A 20,000-nucleotide genomic window follows, 5' to 3' on the forward strand; every position below is an offset into this window, starting at 1 on the left:
TTTTCGTCATCGGAAGCCTCCAGCTAAACAGAGCAAGGCAGCTCTTTCGATGCACGCTCCTCTTCCGCCTTCGGCTTGGGAGGAATTACCAAGGAAGCTTCCTACCGAGCGTCCTCAGGAAGCCTTAGATAGTTCTGCTCCTCCGGCTGCAGTTCGTGCAGGCGAATCTGACTAGTTACCTTCGCCCTCGAGGGGCAATGAAACCAAGGATATGCTGCAAGGCATGCAACAGCAGCTGTCAGCCCTAATGGAAAAGCTACAAGAACCGAAGCGTCAGTCTGACGCCCCGGGATTTATGAAGACTTCGCGAAGCATCAGCACCAAGAAGAATACGGACAAGCATGACGCTTGCGATACACACGGACGTGACGCTTCCGAGCGTGACGCCAGCGCGCGTAAGAGCAAAGAACGTGACGCCAGCGCGCGTGAGAGGGATGTACGTGACGCCGACGCTCGTAAGCATGACGCCCTGGTGGATCATAGTGCCAAGGAGCGCATCGAGACCAATGACACTCCTGCTTTGGCTTTGTCTACATCATCCGATGTGGAACTGGACAGAGAGAAACCTTCGGAGATGTTGGAAGTACGTAGTTTCTGAAGAGGAGACGAAAGAGCAAGTTCCTCCTTCTGACTATAAGACTCTTATGCTTCTGTTTCAAGAGCTTTTTGAAACAGACTTCAAGCCTGCAGCACCTCGTTCTCCCCTGTCTCAGTTCCTTTGCGTAAGGACGCAGAATAAGTCTGCTTTTACGAAGATGGTCCTTTCCATTTCAGCCAAGAAAGCTCTCGCGAGGATGAACGACTGGATGAGAGACAAAAAGGAGCGAGGCAAAACTGCTTTCATTTTTCTTCCTGCAAGATTGGCCTCAAAATCTAGTGTTTGGTACGAGACTGGGGAAGTCCTGGGCCTGGGAGTACCTGCCTCCTCTCAGGCAGATTTCTCCAGTATCGTTGATGCCAATCGTAGGCACGCCTTAACAGCAGCGAAGGTCATGTGGTCGATGCAAGAGTTTGATGATCATTTGCTGAAGGGCGTGTTTAGAGTTTTTGATTTTGAGGCCCTGAACTTTCTCGACTGGTCTCTGAGTGCTCTCGCCAAGAAAGTGGAAGAAAAAGAAAAGGACTCACCGACATACCAAATCTTTTGAGCGTGAGTTTTGTATGGACAAGGCGTTACGCGGGGATGGAACGATGAGTGGCAGCGATTTTCACGGCAGGGATCGTGAAGAAAAGGTCCCTCCTCTGCTCCTTTACAGCTAAAGGGGTCACACAAGTACAAAGAGCAGAGCTTTTGTTTGCCCCCTTTGCTAAATTTCTTTTCCCTCAAGAAATTATAAGAGATATTGCCACTTCAACGTTCACAGAAGACCACAGAAGACCACACCTAATCTCGAAGGCAGCCAGTGGGGTTTTGCTTCCTCGTTTGCGGCGAGAGAGACGAGAGAGGAGAAGCAGGCCGCAAGCCGCAACAGTTTTTTCGAGGAAAACAACCCCGAGGTACGTCGGGAACTACTAGAAAGCCCTCCAGAAAAGGCGGCAAGCCCCCTTCCAAAAGGAGGCCATGAACAGACAGTCCTCCAGACACAAATAGGAGCCAGGCTTTCTTTGTTTTGGGAAGCCTGGAGAGACAGAGGGGCAGACAACTGGACCCTTCAAATTCTCAGGGAGGGCTACAAGATCCTGTTTTACACCAAGCCTCCCATAGTTTTAGATCCCCTCGACTTAACAGCAAATTACAAGGACAGCAACAAGAGATTCGCGTTGAAAGAACAGTAGAGCTTATGCTCTTAAAAAGGCATAGAAACCTGTTTCATCCAAGAGAATCCGGGGTTCTACAATCGACTGTTTCTTGGTACCCAAGAGCTCGAGGATGGAGACCCGTTCTGGACGTCAGTGGCCCTTAACGCCTTCGTCGTGAAGACAAAAGTCACGATGGACAACGCAATCAGTGCTATCGGCGTTAAGACCGGAGATTGGATGGTCTCATTAGACCTACAGGACGCTTATTTTTCATGTCCCCATCCGAGCTCTCAGAAGTACCTCAGGTTCTTATTCGAAGGAAGAGTATTCCAGTTCAGGGCTCGGTGCTTCGAGCTCAGCACGGCACCACAAATATTCACAGCTATTATGGCAAATGTAGCCAAATGGCTGCACGAAGGGGGGATACGCGTTTCACTTTATCTAGACGATTGGCTTCTCAGAGCCAACTCCAAGAAACAGTGTCTGAGGACATGGAAATAACCTTGAACCTAGTACAGGAACTAGGGTTAGTGGTGAACATGGAAAAGTCTCACTTGGAGCCTTCTTGTTCGATCATTTATTTAGGAGTTCTGATGAACTCTCAGGATTTTCGGGCTTCTCCTCCCAGGAGAGACAAGACCGATGCCTGAATCGGGTGCAGGAATTCCTGGGGAGACAACAATGTTCGGCGAGGGAATGGATGAGTCTTTTGGGGACCATTTCCTTGATCGAACAGTTCGTCTCGCTGGGAAGACTGCACCTCAGACCTCTGCAATTTTACCTCAACAAGAATTGGAAAAGGAAGGAACAAAGACTTTCAGACACCTTCCCAATTTCAACAGAGGTCAAGAAAGATTTAAAGTGGTGGCTGGATCCAGCGAAGCTGGGAGAGGGAGTCTCACTTCAACAAGTGAACCCACAGCTAATACTGTTTTCAGACGCTTCTGACCTAGGCTGGGGAGCAACACTGGGGAACAGAGATTTCGGGGCGATGGAGCGAAACCGAAAAGACGTGGCATATCAACAAGAAAGAGCTGATGGCAGCTTTTCTAGCTCTTCAGACATTCGAGGAGTGTGTGTCAGGCAAAGTAGTGGAAATAAGCATGGACAACGTGACTGCTCTAGCGTATGTCAAGAAACAAGGAAGCACCCACTCCTTTTCTCTGAACGAGACAGCCAAGAATCTTTTGCTATGGGAAAAGGACAGAAATATCGTCCTCCGAACGAGAATTTGTACAGGAGAATTGAATGTCATGACAAGCGGACCTCTTGAGCAGGAAAAACAGGTCCCTGCCAACAGAATGGACTCTCAAGTTGGAGGTATGCAAAATGCTATGGAAGTTATGGGGTCAGCCTTCCATAGACTTGTTTGCGACCAACAAGACAAGAAGGATGCAGACGTTCTGCTCCCCGGTTCCAGACCCACAAAGCAGTAGTAGTAGACCGCGTCTTCATGAACTGGGAAGGGCTGGATCTGTACGCCTTCCCTCCTTTCAAAGTGCTACACAAAGTATTAAAGAAGTTCGCGCAGTCCGAAGGAGCCAGAATGACCCTGATACCCCGTACTGGCCGATGCGAGACTGGTTCGCAGAGATGTTGCAGTGGCTAGTGGAAGTTCCAAGAACCCTTCCGTGGCTTCCAGATCTGCTCAGACAACTTCAAATGGTATCACAAGAATACCCGCGCTCTACAGCTAACTGCCTTTCGACTGTCGAAAAACTCCTTAGAACTAGAGGCTTTTCGCGAGAGGCAGCTAAAGCTATCGCCAGATCGAGGAGGACTTCGACCATCAACGTCTACCAGTCGAAGTGGGAGGTATTTAGAAACTGGTGTAAGGAGAAGAAGGTGTCCTCGTCCAACACGTCTGTGAGCCAGATCGCAGACTTCCTTCTTCACTTAAAACTTAAAGTAGGTCTAGCCACGACTACGATTAAGGGATATAGGAGCATGCTCGCGTCAGTCTTTAGACATAGAGGACTGGACTTGTCTAGAGATCAGGATCTTCACGACCTAATTAGATCTTTTGATACTACGAAACAAAAGAGTGAACAGCTACCAGGATGGAATCTGGATGTAGTATTAAGGTTTTTGATGTCTGGCAAGTTTGAACCAATCCAGGAAAGCTCTTTCAGAGACTTAACCAGGAAGACACTTTTTCTAGTCGCTCTCGCTACTGCAAGGAGAGTAAGCGAGATTCAAGCTATGGACAAAAGGGTGGGAATTAGGAGGTCCAAAGCGGTTTGTTTGACCACTTTAGGTTTCTTAGCCAAGAATAAGACTCCAACCAATCCTTGGCCTAGATCTTTTACGATTCCCAGCCTTGGAGACTTTGCAGGTCAGGAACGTGAAAGGACTCTGTCCAGTAAGAGCATTACAGGTTTACCTGCAGAGATGCAAGGACGTTAGGGGGACTTTTGACAACTTATGGTGTTCCGTTAAAGACCCCAAGAGGCCTATGTCAAAGAACGCTTTGGCCTTCTTTATTAGAAGTGTGATTCAGGAAGCACACATTGAGTGCAATGAAACTTTATACAAGCCTCTAAAGGTAAAAGCCCATGAAGTTTGAGCAGTCTTGACGTCAATGGCATTTAGAAAGAATCAGTCCCTAAAAGCCATTTTAGACGCAACGTACTGGAGGAGCAGCTCCGTCTTTTCTTCTTTCTATCTTAGACAAATAGAAACGGTCTATGAAGACTGCAGAACCCTTGGACTGTTCGTAGCCACTGGCTCGGTGATGGGTGAAGGAGTGGATACCTCTAATCCTACATGTTAGGCCCTTGATGTTTTTATGGTTGTCTGTTGAAGGTTAGGGGAAACCTTCAACAGTCTAGTGTATATGTGTGTTATTTCAATCTCTTGTATTCAAGGATTGGATGGTTAGGTGGTCTATTGCCTGTTTAAGCCCATATCAAGGGCATAGGTGGTTTTGTCGCATAGAGGTCACGTCCCGTCGACAAACCCCTTTGAGCTCGTCAGCAGCACAGGTTACATCCCTTAGCTGGAGCTCCTAAGGAGAGCAGACTAAAGAGGCAGTACTTGTCAAGTCAGCTTCCTTAGCAGGTAAGAATCTTTAGTTACCTATCAAGTAGTTGTTTTACAACAATGTTGCTGTCTCTGACCCTCCTCCAAAGGTGTCAATCAGCTATGTATATAACTGCCAGGTCAGTTACATATTTAAAAATGATATTTTTATTTTAAGATAAATTTTTAAATATACTTACCTGGCAGTTATATACAATTAGAAACCCACCCACCTCCCCTCAGGAGACTAGAGGGCGAGAAAATCTGAGGTTTCCAGGTAACTATCTAGAGGGCGTACAGGTAACGATCATCTGACCGACAGTCGGCGATTGCCGCGAGTTTCGAAAAGTCTGTCGTGACGTCACGACATCAGAGAATATAGGTATGTATATAACTGCCAGGTAAGTATATTTAAAAATTTATCTTAAAATAAAAATATCATATTTTCAGGTAAGGCAGCATATTCTAGGTTCAAAACAGGCTAATGAAAAGGGCGAACTAAAACTGAAGCCTATGAATGCCCTAAGAGGTGTATATCCACCAGGCAGTCTGGAAGATAAAATTGACAGGGGAAAACACCCAGTTCTTGGTAAGTTTGTAAATTGGTTATTTTGTTGTTGTTCTTTTTTTGCACATTTTCCAACTATATTGTTCAATCCATATATGACAGATAAGAAGTACATAGCTAATTTCAACTTCAGTCATCTTTATGAGAATTCAAAGTAAATTTTCCCCAATCTTATCTAGAATAGCAAGAAATTTTAATACTAGCTTGTTAGATGAATTCTTTAGTATGTGATTATCAGAATTGAAAGAATTTCATCATTATTTATTGAAAGCAAATACTGAATTGAGAAAATATTCAGCACAAGAAATGGGTTTTAAGAAAATTAAAGTGAGATGACTGTCCAGCTGAAATAGAGGCCACTGTATTGCTCTTCAAAATGAGAAATAAACGAGAGCTTTTCTGTCATCACGTGTCCAAACTGTCTCGAGCTTTGAGATCCCAGCCTTTTCTAGCCTCTGCTATTTCACTAAATGTGCAGATTTTGATCTTTTCCAGGGATACAATTTGTGTACAAAGAAATTATCAAAGAAGAAACCTATTTCACGTGTCAGCTGTGCACAAACAAGAAATATGCTGTGTCAGGTGTTAAAGATGAAATGTATAATCATTTGATTTCTAAAAATCACAGTAGGAGATATCTGGTAAGTTACTAATGGTCTCAGCTCACTTTTTTGTACATTCATTACTAAAGGCCTGATAAACCTTTTTTGTCTGAAATAAGCTTAAGTTTTAGTTAAACCACTTTATTGATAATTCGTGCATCATTATTTTTCATTTCATATAAGGTGTTATGTATTTTAATTTTTAGTTACTTGCTATAGTTACACTGACTACAGTTTATGCACGTATATATGTATATGTATTAAATATGCTTAAAAAATCACTGTAGATGCACATGACTTCATAAATAAGCGAATCCCACAGAAAAATGATAGTCAGAAATCCAAGCGCTTTCGTCTTTACTCAGACATTGTCAAGGAGTTAATGAAGTACAATTGGAGAGAAAGGTCTCCGGTACAAAACAAGATCAAGAATACCAGATGGTTAATTGTCAAAAGGGTAAAAATTAAAAGAGATAATCCAGGATTATCGGATATCACACGGTCACAACCTAACCGAAATTACAAAGTACCTTTACAGTCCAAAACATGTAAAAACTGAATATATTAATTTTGTTGTTTATATTTATCTACAACTTTTTTCATATTGAAAGCATCAAGTTTAAATAAACCAAGACTTAAATTTAGAACATTTCTATTATTTGACTTGATGAAACAAGATTCAATGATATTCCTTTTAACTGTGTCATTACATGGGATTAAGGCTCTTGCTTGACTCCAGTTAATAGGATGATCTAAATCTCTCATATGTACGAATAATGCATTCGATATTTGCCCAGTTCTCACAGAATATTGATGTTGTTTGAGACGTGAAAGAGATTTACCGGTTTGTCCGTAATAGACTTTATCACACTTTTTGCAAGGAATTTCATATATGCAGCCTGGAAGATCTTTAGGAGAATTTTTGATTACTAAACTCTTGACATTAATATTACTGAAAACAACATTTATGTTAAAAAGTTTTAAAATTCTAGGAATATCTAAAAACCTTTCATCATAGGGCAATTTTAGAATGTTATGCTTACTAAATTCAAGTTTGTCATTAGTTGAATAAAATGTTTTTCTAGCTCTTTTCCATGCCACATCTATAAAAGTCCTTGGGTATTTAAGTTTCAGTGCAATATCATAAATAGTTTTAATTTCAGCATCAATAAACGGCGGGCTACAGACACGTAAAGCCCTTAGGAACATCCCAGAAAAAACAGAGAATTTAACATTTTGATGGTGATTGGAGTAGTAATGAACAAAAGAGTCAATGTTAGTTGATTTTCGAAAGACTGAAAAGGTGAAATTCCTATTATTTCTATGGACAGTTACATCAAGAAAATTCAAATTACAATTTCTTTCTTCCTCTACAGTAAATTTTATAGAAGGGACTAAATTATTGAAATTATTAAGGAATTCTTGGAGATTTTCGTGAACTGGCCAAATACAGAAGATATCATCCACATATCTAAACCAAATAACTTTTTGGGGTAAATTCTTGGTAAGAGTTTTGTCTAAAAAAATTCCATGTAAATATTGCTAAGGACAGGAGATAAGGGATTACCCATAGCCATGCCAAACTTTTGTACAAAAAATTCCCCATTAAAACAAAATTTACTATCTTTGATACATAACCTTATGAGATTAATGAGGTTTGCTACACTTAAGGGAGTGTCATGACGTTCTAATTCCTCCTCCAAATATTCAAGTAAGTCATCTACAGGCACTTTTGTAAATAAAGAGACAACATCAAAACTAACCATATTAAAATCAAAATTCAAATTTAAACTATTCAATTTGTTTATAAAATCAACATTGTTTTTAACATTCGTGTTAGAAATATTTCCTACCAAAGGAGTAAGAATTTTTACAAGCTATTTAGATAAATTATACGTAACTGAGCCCACTGAACTAATGATTGGTCTGATAGGGTTATTGATTTTGTGTCTTGACTAAACCATACATATAAGGTAGGGAGGCGCATTGAGGTGTAAACTGTTTAATTAAATGGTCAAAGCCCTTCAAAATGGATTTAATTTGTTTATTAAAATGGGAGTTCACTGTCTGTTTCGTATAAGTATCAGTATCATTTAGCAATGTCATTATTTTATTTATATTGTCACTTTTATTCATTATTACCACGGCATTAGATTTATCTGCTTTTGTCACTTTTACTGTTTCTTCGTCTTTAATTTTCTTAAAAGCCTGGAGAAATCTCACGGGTACATTAGGGGGAGAAGGTTTACTCATAGCACCATACACAATACCTTTACAAATATTGATATCATCAGGGCATAGGTTTTGATTAAATTTTTCTAAATAACATAAGGATTTAGAGATGTCGACACAGTCCAGGTTACCATTAAGTCGACACAGTCCAGGTTACCATTAAATACACCAAAGCTTAAACCATATCCCAAAGCCGCTGTCGTAGCACTATCCATTGGTTTGTCTGATAAATTAATCATGAAGTCCACGTTGGCATGCTTAGTCCAGTCGCTTTCAGCAATAAGATTTTTCAGCTTGACTTGAAGCTTCCTTTCAAGACGGTTGCAGCACTTTCTCAGTTTTCTGTAGCAATAATCCAGCATCCGATTCTTCCAATCGACAGGAACCGTCTGATTAAAGCCATACCGTCTGCTTCTAAGTGTATGAAACGCATCATCTACTTCCACTTTTGTGATGTCGATGTGTTTCTGAAGTATGATGCGTTGAAACTCGTCGAAAGGTCGCTCTGCTAAACGAAGAATTCTCACTGGTAAAATCGACTTGGGCATCACTTGCTCGTTCATACACTTCCGTAGAAAGTTGAGTCGGAGTTTCAGTTTGTGAGCGATGATAAGAGCATTACAGAAGGATGTCACGAATAGAACAAGGTTCGGAAAATTCAAAGAAAAGGCGTAGAAGTTGCGTGTGGTTTCCATTATGCTTAAAAAATCACTGTAGATGCACGTGACTTCATAAATAAGCGAATCCCACAGGAAAATGATAGTCAGAAATCCAAGCGCTTTCGTCTTTACTCAGACATTGTCAAGGAGTTAATGAAGTACAATTGGAGAGAAAGGTCTCAGGTGTAAAACAAGATCAAGAATACCAGATGGTTAATTGTTTAATTGTCAAAAGGGTAAAAATTAAGAGATAATCCAGGATTATCAGATATCACACGGTCACAAACCTAACCGAAATTACAAAGTAACTTTACAGTCCAAAACATGTAAAAACTGAATATATTAATTTTGTTGTTTATATTTATCTACAACTTTTTTCATAATGAAAGCATCAAGTTTAAATAAACCAAGACTTAAATTTAGAACATTTCTATTATTTCATTATGAAAAAAGTTGTAGATAAATATAAGCAACAAATTAATATATTCAGTTTTTACATGTTTTGGACTGTAAAGGTACTTTGTAATTTCGGTTAGGTTTGTGACCGTGTGATATCTGATAATCCTGGATTATCTCTTAATTTTTACCCTTTTGACAATTAAACAATTAACCATCTGGTATTCTTGATCTTGTTTTGCACCTGAGACCTTTCTCTCCAATTGTACTTCATTAACTCCTTGACAATGTCTGAGTAAAGACGAAAACGCTTGGATTTCTGACTTATCACCTTTTCCTGTGGTTCGCTTATGTATTAAATATACGGTGGATCCCCTGTAATTGCAGGGGATGCGTTCCAGACCCACCCTGCAAATAGCTAGAATCCATGAATACTTAGAAACCCCATAAAAATGCTAAGAACTCCTTCTTTTGTTCATTAAAACTCAAGAACAATCTACTAAAAATGCTTATAATTGGTATTATTAATAGTTTTACAACAAAAAGTTCATTTAATCATGAAATTGGTATGAAAATACAGTAATTTGTGAATATTTCTCTCATAGAAAAATACAGTGAATTTATACATTTCCTGCAAATAATGCGTAGATATGGGCCTTAGAGATTATCTGCCAATACGTGAGTCCGTTAATCTTGAGAATGCGAATGTGGGGTGTCCACTGTACACACACACACACACACACACACACACACACACACACACACACACACACACACACAATGCCTTCCGACAATAGTCTATTGTCGGAAGGCATTCTTTTGTTGCATGACAATGCCCGTCCACACACACACACACACAATGCCTTCCGACAATAGTCTATTGTCGGAAGGCATTCTTTTGTTGCATGACAATGCCCGTCCACATACCGCCGCCCACACCATTAACACTCTTCGAGAACTTCATTTTGAGGTGTTGGAGCATCCTGCATACAGTCCTGATCTCGCCTTGTCTGATTACCATCTGTTTGGTCCACTTAAAGATGCTTTAACCCCTTCGTCACCGGCCTGCTGCATTGCTGCTAATGCTTGCATACCGCATGAGACCCCCTGTTGACTGCGAATATCAATCATTACTTGCTCCCACTAAATTTTATGTTATTCAAATTTTTCCTTTATATTCTTATGTGAAAACATTGTGTATACGTATATCAGTGAATATTTTTTACCCCATTGTCAAAAAATTAAAAAAAATATAGTAAGGATATCAGAAAAAATAGTAATTTTCACATAAGTGACTTACCAAACAATTACATTAGCTGTACGCTTTCTTACCTGGCAGTCGAAAATTCAAATTCCTGGCGGCAGTAGCAGCACTGCCATCTTTTGTGTAGGTGATACAGATCCCGCCCACTTTCAGGAATACCTTGTACTGCTGAGCTCTAGACTTCAATTCGTTTTCTGCCGGCCACGGGGTAACACCGGTGGTTTGTTGTTGCAGTCGACTTTCGTCGCCATTGTGGATTTTTTCTTTTTGGTGATGTACAATTTCTTGGTTGGCTTTTTTTGCTTCATCAGTTAGCTGCCTAGTTATTAGCAAGTTATTATGAAGATGTCTGATGCTAGTTCTTCTTCAGTTAGGTTTTTGCAGCCACTAGATTAGCTAAACTATGTTACGATCCGCAGTCCAAATGTGATAAATGTAGGGGTCAGTGCTGTAGCAAGGAATTAACTTGTGATGAGTGCCGTAGTTTAGATGAACAAGGTTGGAAGACTTTTTCAAACTCATTTGGATAAGATGGACAAAGATAGGAAAAGGAAAGCAGCTCTTAGAGCGGGTAGTAAAACTAGAGTAGAGACAACTCCCGTGCCTTTAGAGGCAAACAAACCGTCACTATCTTCTCCACTTTTATCGAATATTTCACCTATTGATAGTCCAACTTCAGTACCAATTACTCCAGACCAGGTATCCCATGTTTCCGATTCCAACACCATTTCCTTGTTAGAGTCCAAGATGGACAAGAAATTTGAGTTCTTGGCAAAAGCCGTTATGGATTTGGGTATGCTGTTTCGTGCATTCGTAAAGAAGACAAGTGAAAAGGCCAGTTTCTAGCACTCTCCGAGTGTTCTGGTCTTCTACGATCTGCAAACACTTGGGCGAAACCACGGTCCAGAGGGGGCGAGACGAGAATCCCAGATAATTGTTACTACGATAATCGGGAATCTCGCCGAAGGCTCGAATTCCTGGAATTTCTAGCATTTGAGAGAAGCACTGCTGCTGAAGGAAGAATATCTCGGGAGGGGCTCAGCTTGGATGGACCTGACGGTCCGTCGCCTCAGTAGACGGCCAACCCCAGGATAGAGAAGAACGAGTGTGAACATCCAGTTCAGCTCAAACTATCGTCTTCGGTATCCTGTTATCACCATAGAAGTCTTCCTTTGGGAAAACTCCTTCGCTCTCTTCATTAGATAATGAAGGGTGTCGGCTTTCAGTCCTTGTCCTTATTCCTCGAATGGAAGAGAATTTAGGATGGAGGTCTATGTACAGGAACCTACAAATATACTATGTATATTACCCTCGCGACATGCTTCTGTTGTCAGTTGAATTGTCCGAGGTGTAGGCACATACCGTTGTTTACTCTACGGGTTGTGACTGAGACGAATAGTATCTTCTTAATTGAACTGCAACTCGGGACTGCCCTGCAAAACCTCCCAGGAGTTACCAGCTTCGATTTTGAGATACTTATGGTATTGTTACAACAACAACACCTCAACGTTTGCATTCACTGAAATCTGTTTCGATTAAATGCAATTGCTCAAGCGTATTTTTTTGCACTCGATGGTTCTAGCCGAACGCATTCCTTCTTGGAATGGATTACCTGGCAACTCAGGATGATGAGTGAGTGAGAGGTAGCGGTGTATGGGCTGCCTGCCGCAGCCCAGTACCAGCTGGCTCTCCGAGATAGCACGGTCGGATTATGTCTCTCTCCTCTGCAATGATTGACTACCGAACCGAATCTCTGCCCGGCAATCACAGACTTAGGTCTCTGGTTGGCTGGAATTCTCACATATGTGAATGACCATCTCTACTGCATCGCCTGGTACATTGCGAGAATTTTCAGACAGAGATATCTCAATAGACTCGCTATCATCTTTGTTTACCGCACGGTAACAGAAGTCTGTAGCCTAGTGTCCTGCTGCATCGCACCTGCCGCTGCGATAATGCGGAATGATTTCTTCAGACATCTGAGTTTGTCTTCTAAATATATATCTTTTTCATAGGTGTGCAATTGTTCATTGTTCACCCCGAATTGTAGATGTATAACAGAAGACATCGCCTGTGCCCCGCCCTGCCAGCTCTACTTCCAAGTATATAGATATCCTCCCTGGATTAAGCTGGGAAGAAGATGATGATGATTCAGCCCATGAGAAGCGGTTCTTCAGGCAGTACAATCCCTGTGTTTTCATTACTGGAAAGCGCTCCGCTTTCATTGCAACTCCAACTTCTCACCGAACAGCAATGAAGTAGCGGTTTAGCGTTTTCAGTCCTTTGTAAATCACAGGGATTAAGCCGTCTTCGCGGGTTGGTGTCATCGGCGGGACTTTTCTACATTCAGAATCTTTAGAGTTACTTCTCTCGATTCGGCTGTGAAGACGTAGGTCGGCATTCACCTATCACCTTTGTCTTCAACGGCACATAGTGTTGTTTCGCATTAGTTGAGATTCAACTACTATGAGAACTGTCTTGCCATCAGGACCTCGGTCTCTAGAAGGCAATTGACTTTCGCCTGTTGGGCACATGCCTTGAGAGAATCATCATCTCGCCTTCCGGCATCGTTGGCAACAGATAGACAATTTGAATGGTCTCGGCTTAACCCTTCAAAAGGCAAGGGTCACGTGACTACACCTCGGATGCTTGGACAGCTCACCTCACACAACCGAACGCAGTCAGTCGGCAACTGTCGAAGCGTCCGAGACCGTCATGAGCTACGCTGTGGCCTTTGTATCGGTTGTTCCAGATCAGTTATTACTTTGTCCTACTAGCGTGTTCCAGTACCCATAACCATCGACACAAACCGTGGAGTGTCAGTGTCTTTATCCACTACGGAGACGAAGAGACTTCGCCGCAGTGGGGTATGAGACCGCGAGACACTTCGCTGCAGTGGGATACGAGACCGCGAGACACTTCGCTGCAGACTGCAGACGGATAGACCAGTATGGGTACTGGACATCACTCCGAAGAATATGTCGGACAGGAAGATGGATAGGTCATTGCGACCATATCCTTCTTTCCCTCCGGGACTGCCCACAAGTCCTTGGAGCCTCATTTCCCTGGACCAGTGGTGGATGCTTGCAAGATGTGTTTGCTTACCCAGCTCCGTAACAGGACAAGTTGCATCTTGTCCATGGTGTGCAGTTGTAGAAGTAAGAAGGATGCGAGAGTGACTGGCTCTCCCCCTTCCACGCCTCGTCTCTCCATTCCTCGTCCTTCGGGTTGAGGATAGGACTCGAACTCACACTGGCTGGTTGGACGATTGATGTGGTAAGCCTATACATAAGCATCCTTTTTATGTCTATCAGAATCATAGAAGCAATCCTGCTCCTTCCTCTAGCAAGGGGAGGAAGGAGACTGACAATAATGCAAACCCTTCTCAGAACTTTGCATTAATGTCTCTGACGCCAATATTTTTTACAGCCCTTTTTCGGATGAGTCACGATCCCTCACTCATTTTGAAAAGGCCCAGAAGTCTGACTCTTGATCACGCAGCTCCTATACTCCGATCAAGTTGTCAGAGGCAGCAGGGCACTCCTCCTCGCTCTTACGACCAGGAGGAGTAGCCTAGGTGTGCAGAACTCCAGTCAGTTCTAGAGGCTCACTCAGATTCCTCCCACCAATCAGTGAGTCTTCTAAAGGTTTGTATTACCTATCGGAACAAATAACAATTTGTCGAAAATTGTATTTTTCCTAACTATACAAACCTGAGGTCCTTTAACAAATATGCCCACCTCATGCCACCCCACAATCTGAACCTGGGCCGAAAGGCATAATGGAGTGTTTACATCTGGGCAGGCTAGCCTGCCTCGCGGTAGTTGCTGCCTAACCACCTTGTTCAAGATTCAATGGCCATAATTCCAGCTACGCCAAAAGTATATTCCTATTGTTAAAGGACCTTAGGTTTGTATAGTTAGGAAAAATACAATTTCATACAATCAACTTACCTGTCAGATATATACGTACATAGCTAAGACTCCGTCGTCCCCGACAGAAATTCAAATTTCGCGCCACTCGCTACAGGTAGGTCAGGTGATCTACCAGCCTGCCCTGGGCGGCAGGACTAGGAACCATCCCCGTTTTCTATCATATTTTCTCTGTCGCCGGTGGTATCAACATTGTTGCTATTACCTCCTGACTTAGATTCATATTTCATCCTTTGATCATCGTTTCTCGGCTTTTGGTGACGTATCTGGATCGTGTTTTGGCATTCGCTACTGTGGACTGTTTTTGGAATTACTCTTTTGGATTTTTCTCAGTATGTCTGATTCAAATGTGAGTGTGAGAATGTGTGTGAATGTAGGCTGCAGGGTGAGGATACCGAAAGCTTCGGTTGATCCTCACACTGTATGCCGTAAATGTAGGGGGTTTCAGTGTTCTGCTAATAATACTTGTAAGGAATGCGAGGGATTAAATGCAGAAGAGTGGAAGACTTTGACTTCTTATTTGAAGAAGTTAGAGAGGGATAGGGTTTGACGTCTGAAAGGTGTGAGTTCAAGGCCTATTGAGCCTTTCACGGATAATTCTTTCGGATTCGGCCTCGGAAATCGCCAATCTGAAAGCTACGATTAGAGACATGAGTCCAAGATGGCGGACTTCCAAGGTAAGGCTAGTGAAAGTGAGCATTACAGTGAAGTGAGTTCTCCCAGTGTTGTGGAGGGGGCGTTTGATCGTCCCTGCGACGCTCCCAGGCCTAGACCTCTTCCAAGCTCCCATGCCCAGAGGAGAAGGAAAGTCGAAAGCCTTAAGGAGGTCGTGGGGAATCCCCAACGGTCAGACGTCCCTTCAGCTAGCTCTGCTTCGTGGCAGGCTGCTCAAGGGCGCTATAGGAAAAGCGTCCTTCGTGAGTGTTTCTCGTCCTCTCCCTCTCCCTCTCCTAAACGAGGGTGGAAGGAGTCGAACTTGTCGAGACCGCTGAAGCGTCATATGCAAGAACCTGAAATAGATTCGAGCCCAGAGCGTTTCTCAGATGACGCTCCCTCTTCTATTAAGAAGGCGAAGGTGGCGTCAGCGTCACCTGACGAGTACGCGGAAGTACCCTTTCCTACTTCTCCCCCGAGTGATGACGAAAGGCGTCATGCAGTGGACGTGGGAGAAGCGTCAAGGAGAATAATTATGGCAGTTCAAGAGCAACTGTCCTCTCTAGTGGGAGTTTTAGCGCCTCGTAGGAAGGACGTGGCGCTTCCAATCAAGAAGTCTCGTCCTCTCTCCCCTGCTAAACGAGAAGCGTCATGCAGACGGGAAGCTTCTAAACATCTTACAGAAGCTTCGGGTTCGAGAGCGAGAACGGTTGCTTACGAAAGTTTCGTAACGCCAGAGAGACGTAAGACGTCTTTTAGACATGAAGCGTCATTGAAAACTGTTCATAGACGTGACGCTCCGACCAATATTGTGACGCCAAGTAGGACGCCTTTGGAGAGCGGAGCGTCTTCCAGGCGCGAGGCGTCATCAAGACGTCAGCAGCCAAGTAAGCGAGAGACGTCAGCCAGGACGCTTGGCGAACGGGAAGCGTCATTCAAGCGGGAAGCGTCTTCTATTTTTCAAGAGAAGCCTGAGCTTGTGGCGCCTTCCAAGGCTATTAAAGCGGGAAAGAGGAAAGATTATCATTCCCTTAGCCCCTCTCCTATTAGGAGTTTGTCTCCTCCAGAAGAGGAACGTACGGAAAGGGGAGCGGAGACTCATGTAGATCCCGATTGTTGGAAGAAAACTCGGATGATGAATATCAGGGAAGAGAAGGACTGTCGAACTATAAGGTTTTGACTGCCTTGCTTCTTGAGGAGTATGGAGACGAGTTGACTCCTGCCGCTCCTCCTTCTCCGCGCTCTCTCTTTTCGAGTGCTAAGACGAAGAAGCCTTCGTCTTTTCTCAAAATGAAGCCCACCATTTCGATGAAGAGGGCCTTACAATCCTTAGACTCATGGATGAAGTCTAAGAAAGACTTAGTGAGAACAGTCTTCTGCATGCCTCCAGCAAGATTAGCTGGTAAAAGAGGCATTTGGTATCAGACGGGAGAGAATATGGTATTGGTATTGCTCTCCCTTCTACGTCGGAAGCAGATTTTTCGACCTTAGTTGACGCTTCACGTCGACAAGGTCTCAATTCGGCACGAATTACGTGGGGTATTTCTGAACTGGACATCTCCTCAAGGACTCTTTCATGTATTGGAAGTTTTCAACTTCTTAGATTGGGTCCCTTGGGGTGATGTCCAAGAAAGCCCATGATTCGGAAGGAATCGAACCTGAAGCCCTGTTATGCATATTGTCTTGTATAGACAAAGCGGTACAGGATGGCTCTTTTGAAATCTCCTCATTATTTGGAGCAGGTCTTCTAAAGAAGAGGACTGTATATGGGGCCTTCTTAACCAAGGCAGTCTCACACACGCTCAGAGGGCAGCTCTACTGTATTCGCCTCTATCTGACTTTTGTTCCCTTCTTAGTTAGTGAGGGACATTGCGCATTCTTTAAACTGAGAGGCGACTCAGGATCTTCTGACGCAGTCAGCAAGGAAGAAGAAACCTGTTTCTGCATCTGACAAGAAAGGACCTAGTACATCTGTTCAGCCCTTTCGAGGTGGTCGACCTCCAGACCTCCCGCAAGAAGGAAGGCTCCGGAGAAGAGAGGTAGGTCTGCCTTTCGTCCCTTTGTTTAAAAAGGAAAATGAAGCTTCTCTCCTCCAAGCACCAGTAGGTGCCAGGCTCCTGGGATTTGTGGAGGCCTGGACACTGATAAAACGCAGACGCGTCTGCAGTGGCTATCATAAGGAAGGGATATCGTATCCCTTTCCTGAACACTCCTCCCCTAACGTCAATACCAAGGGAAACTATCAGCCAAGTACAAGGATCCTGTGCTGAGGGATACTCTTCGATCGATGGTGGAACAAATGTGGGACAGAAGAGGCGATTAGAACTAGTACTGTGGATCCAAAACTAAACTCCCCAGGGTTTTACAATCGCCTTTTTCTGGTTGCGAAAGCCTCGGGAGGGGCTGGAGACCAGTACTGGACGTCAGCTCTCTGAACAAATTTGTTCAGAAGGAGAAGTTCTCCATGGAGACTTCTGCTTCAGTCCTAGCGTCATTACGACAAGGAGATTGGATGGTGTCTCTAGATCTCCAGGACGCCTACTTTCACGTCCCGATCCACCCTTCATCGAAGAAGTACCTCCGTTTCATGACGGGGGGAAGGATCTTTCAGTTCAGAGCCTTGTGTTTCGGCCTGTCCACAGCTCCTCAGGTCTTCACAAGCCTGATGAAGAATGTGGCGAGGTTTCTTCACCTCAAAGGAGTAAATATCTCTCTGTATCTGGACGACTGCTCATCAGGGCCAGATCAGAGAGAGAGTGCTTGGAGGACCTAAAGTTAACTCTAGATTTGATCAAAGCGTTAGATGCTCGTGAACCTCGAGAAGTCTCAGCTGACCCCCAGACAAGACCTAGTCTATCTGGGGATTCGGATGGATTCTCGGGGTTTTCGAGTATTTCCTTCGCAAGAGAGAATCGCAAAAGGTTTGCGGATAGTCTCTCTCTTCTTAGGGAAGGAACATACGTCGGCGAGGGAATGGTTGAGCCTTCTAGGGACCCTTTCCTCGCTCGAACAGTTCTTCACACTAGGAAGACTGCATTTACGTCCGCTTCAATTCTTCCTCAAGAAGTCTTGGAGCTGGAAAACCGGACAGCTTTCAGACGTATTTCCCATTCCAGTGGAGATAAGATCGCACCTGGAATGGTGGTTGCCCCCTCTGGAAGAGAACAAAGGGATCTCTCTAAAAACACAGAACCCAGACCTAGTGTTGTACTCCGACGCGTCGGAGAAAGGTTGGGGAGCGACATTAGGCTCAGAAGAGGTGTCAGGCACCTGGGAACCAGCACAGGTGACTTGGCACATAAACTGCAAAGAGCTCTTCGCCGTACATCTGGCTTTGAAGAGTCTAGAACCTCTGGTGTCAAACAAAGTAGTGCAAGTAAACGTGGACAACACCACCGCACTTGCCTACATTCGGAAACAGGGAGGGGGGGGGGGGGGGGGGGGGGGGGGGGGGGGGGGGACTCACTCACCTCGTTCCTTTACGAACTGACGAGAGACCTATTGCTTTGGACTTCTCACAGGAACATTCTCCCTTCTGACAAGGTTCGTACAGGAGTAAAGAATGTGAGGGCGGACAGACTCAGCAGGAGGAACCAGGTCCTTCATACAGAGTGGACCCTACACGAGGAAGTGTGTCTAGATCTCTGGTCGCTGTGGGGGACACCTCATGTGGATCTCTTCGCAACATTCATTTCAAAAAGGCTACCAGTCTTTTGCTCGGTCGTGGAAGATCCAAGAGCACTTATGGTAGACGCCTTCCTGCTAAATTGGTCTCGAGTAGACGTATATGCTTTTCCCCCATTCAAAATCCTGGGATTAGTAATGAAAAAGTTTGTGGCGTCAAAGGAGACGAGGATGACGTTAATAGCCCCCTTTTGGCCGGCCCAGGATTGGTTCACGGAGGTGGTAGAGTGGATCGTAGACTTTCCAAGATCCCTACCAAGAAGGACGGATCTTCTCAGACAACCACACTTCAAGAGGTACCATCAAAACCTCCTGCTCTCGCTCTACTGCCTTTCGACTATCGAAAGACTTGTCAGAGCGAGAGGCTTTTCTCGCGAAGTGGCAAGCGCGATCGCGAGAGCACGCAGAACCTCCACTACGAAAGTATACCAATCGAAGTGGGAGGTGTTTAGAAGGTGGTGTAGATCCAAGAAGTTGTCCTCCTCCACTACCTCTATAGCGGAAATTGCTGATTTCCTGCTATTCCTGAGAGAGAAATCTCATCTAGCCGTATCCACAATAAAGGGATACAGAAGTATGCTCTCGGCTGTATTCAGGAATAGAGGATTAGATCTGGCAGATAATAAAGATCTCCACGATCTCATAAGATCATTTGAGACTTCAAAGTCGAAGGAACCAGTACCTCCGAACTGGAACCTAGACGTAGTCCTCAAGTTTCTTTCATCTGAAAGATTCGAACCTCCTCATCTGGCATCGTTTAGAGACATCACCAGAAATGCCTATTCCTATTATCTTTAGCTACGGCAAAGAGAATTAGTGAATTACATGCTCTGCAGGATAAGTAGGATTCAAGGGAGACTCAGCTATTTGCTCGTTAAGACCCTGTTTTTTTAGCTAAAAACGAGAATCCCACGAATCCCTGGCCTAAGTCATTCGAAGTCAAAGGCATATCGAGTCTCGTAGGCAGAGAAGCAGAGAGGTCTCTATGCCCTGTTAGAGCTCTGAAGTTCTACCTTCAGAGAAAGCATCAGATGGGAGGCTCTAGACAAGGTCTTTGGTGCGCGGTAAAAGACCCCACAAGACTGATGTCCAAGAATGCGCTGGCATTCTTTGTGAGAAACGTCATTACAGACGCTCATAAGGTCTGTCCTGACGAACAGTTACAACTGTTGGAGTAAAAGCTCATGAAGTGAGAGCTGTAGCGACGTCTCTCTCGTTTCATAAGAATATGTCGCTTAAAAACATCAT

The 20,000-nt window shown here is 43.9% G+C and overlaps 1 protein-coding gene across 4 annotated transcripts in view; it reads left to right on the forward strand.

The window, feature by feature from the left end:
• Positions 1-20,000, forward strand: part of LOC135226409 (uncharacterized) — a 71,069-nt gene that overhangs the window by 30,232 nt on the left and 20,837 nt on the right. For all 4 annotated transcript variants that reach the window (XM_064265932.1, XM_064265930.1, XM_064265931.1 and 1 more), the window contains 2 exons: positions 5,212-5,350; positions 5,825-5,970. In XM_064265932.1, the coding sequence (XP_064122002.1) occupies positions 5,212-5,350; positions 5,825-5,970 (285 nt within the window). The remainder of the gene's footprint in view (positions 1-5,211; positions 5,351-5,824; positions 5,971-20,000) is intronic.

The sequence above is a fragment of the Macrobrachium nipponense genome, chromosome 14 (genome assembly GCF_015104395.2).
Source record: "Macrobrachium nipponense isolate FS-2020 chromosome 14, ASM1510439v2, whole genome shotgun sequence".
NCBI classification, from domain to species: domain Eukaryota; kingdom Metazoa; phylum Arthropoda; class Malacostraca; order Decapoda; family Palaemonidae; genus Macrobrachium; species Macrobrachium nipponense.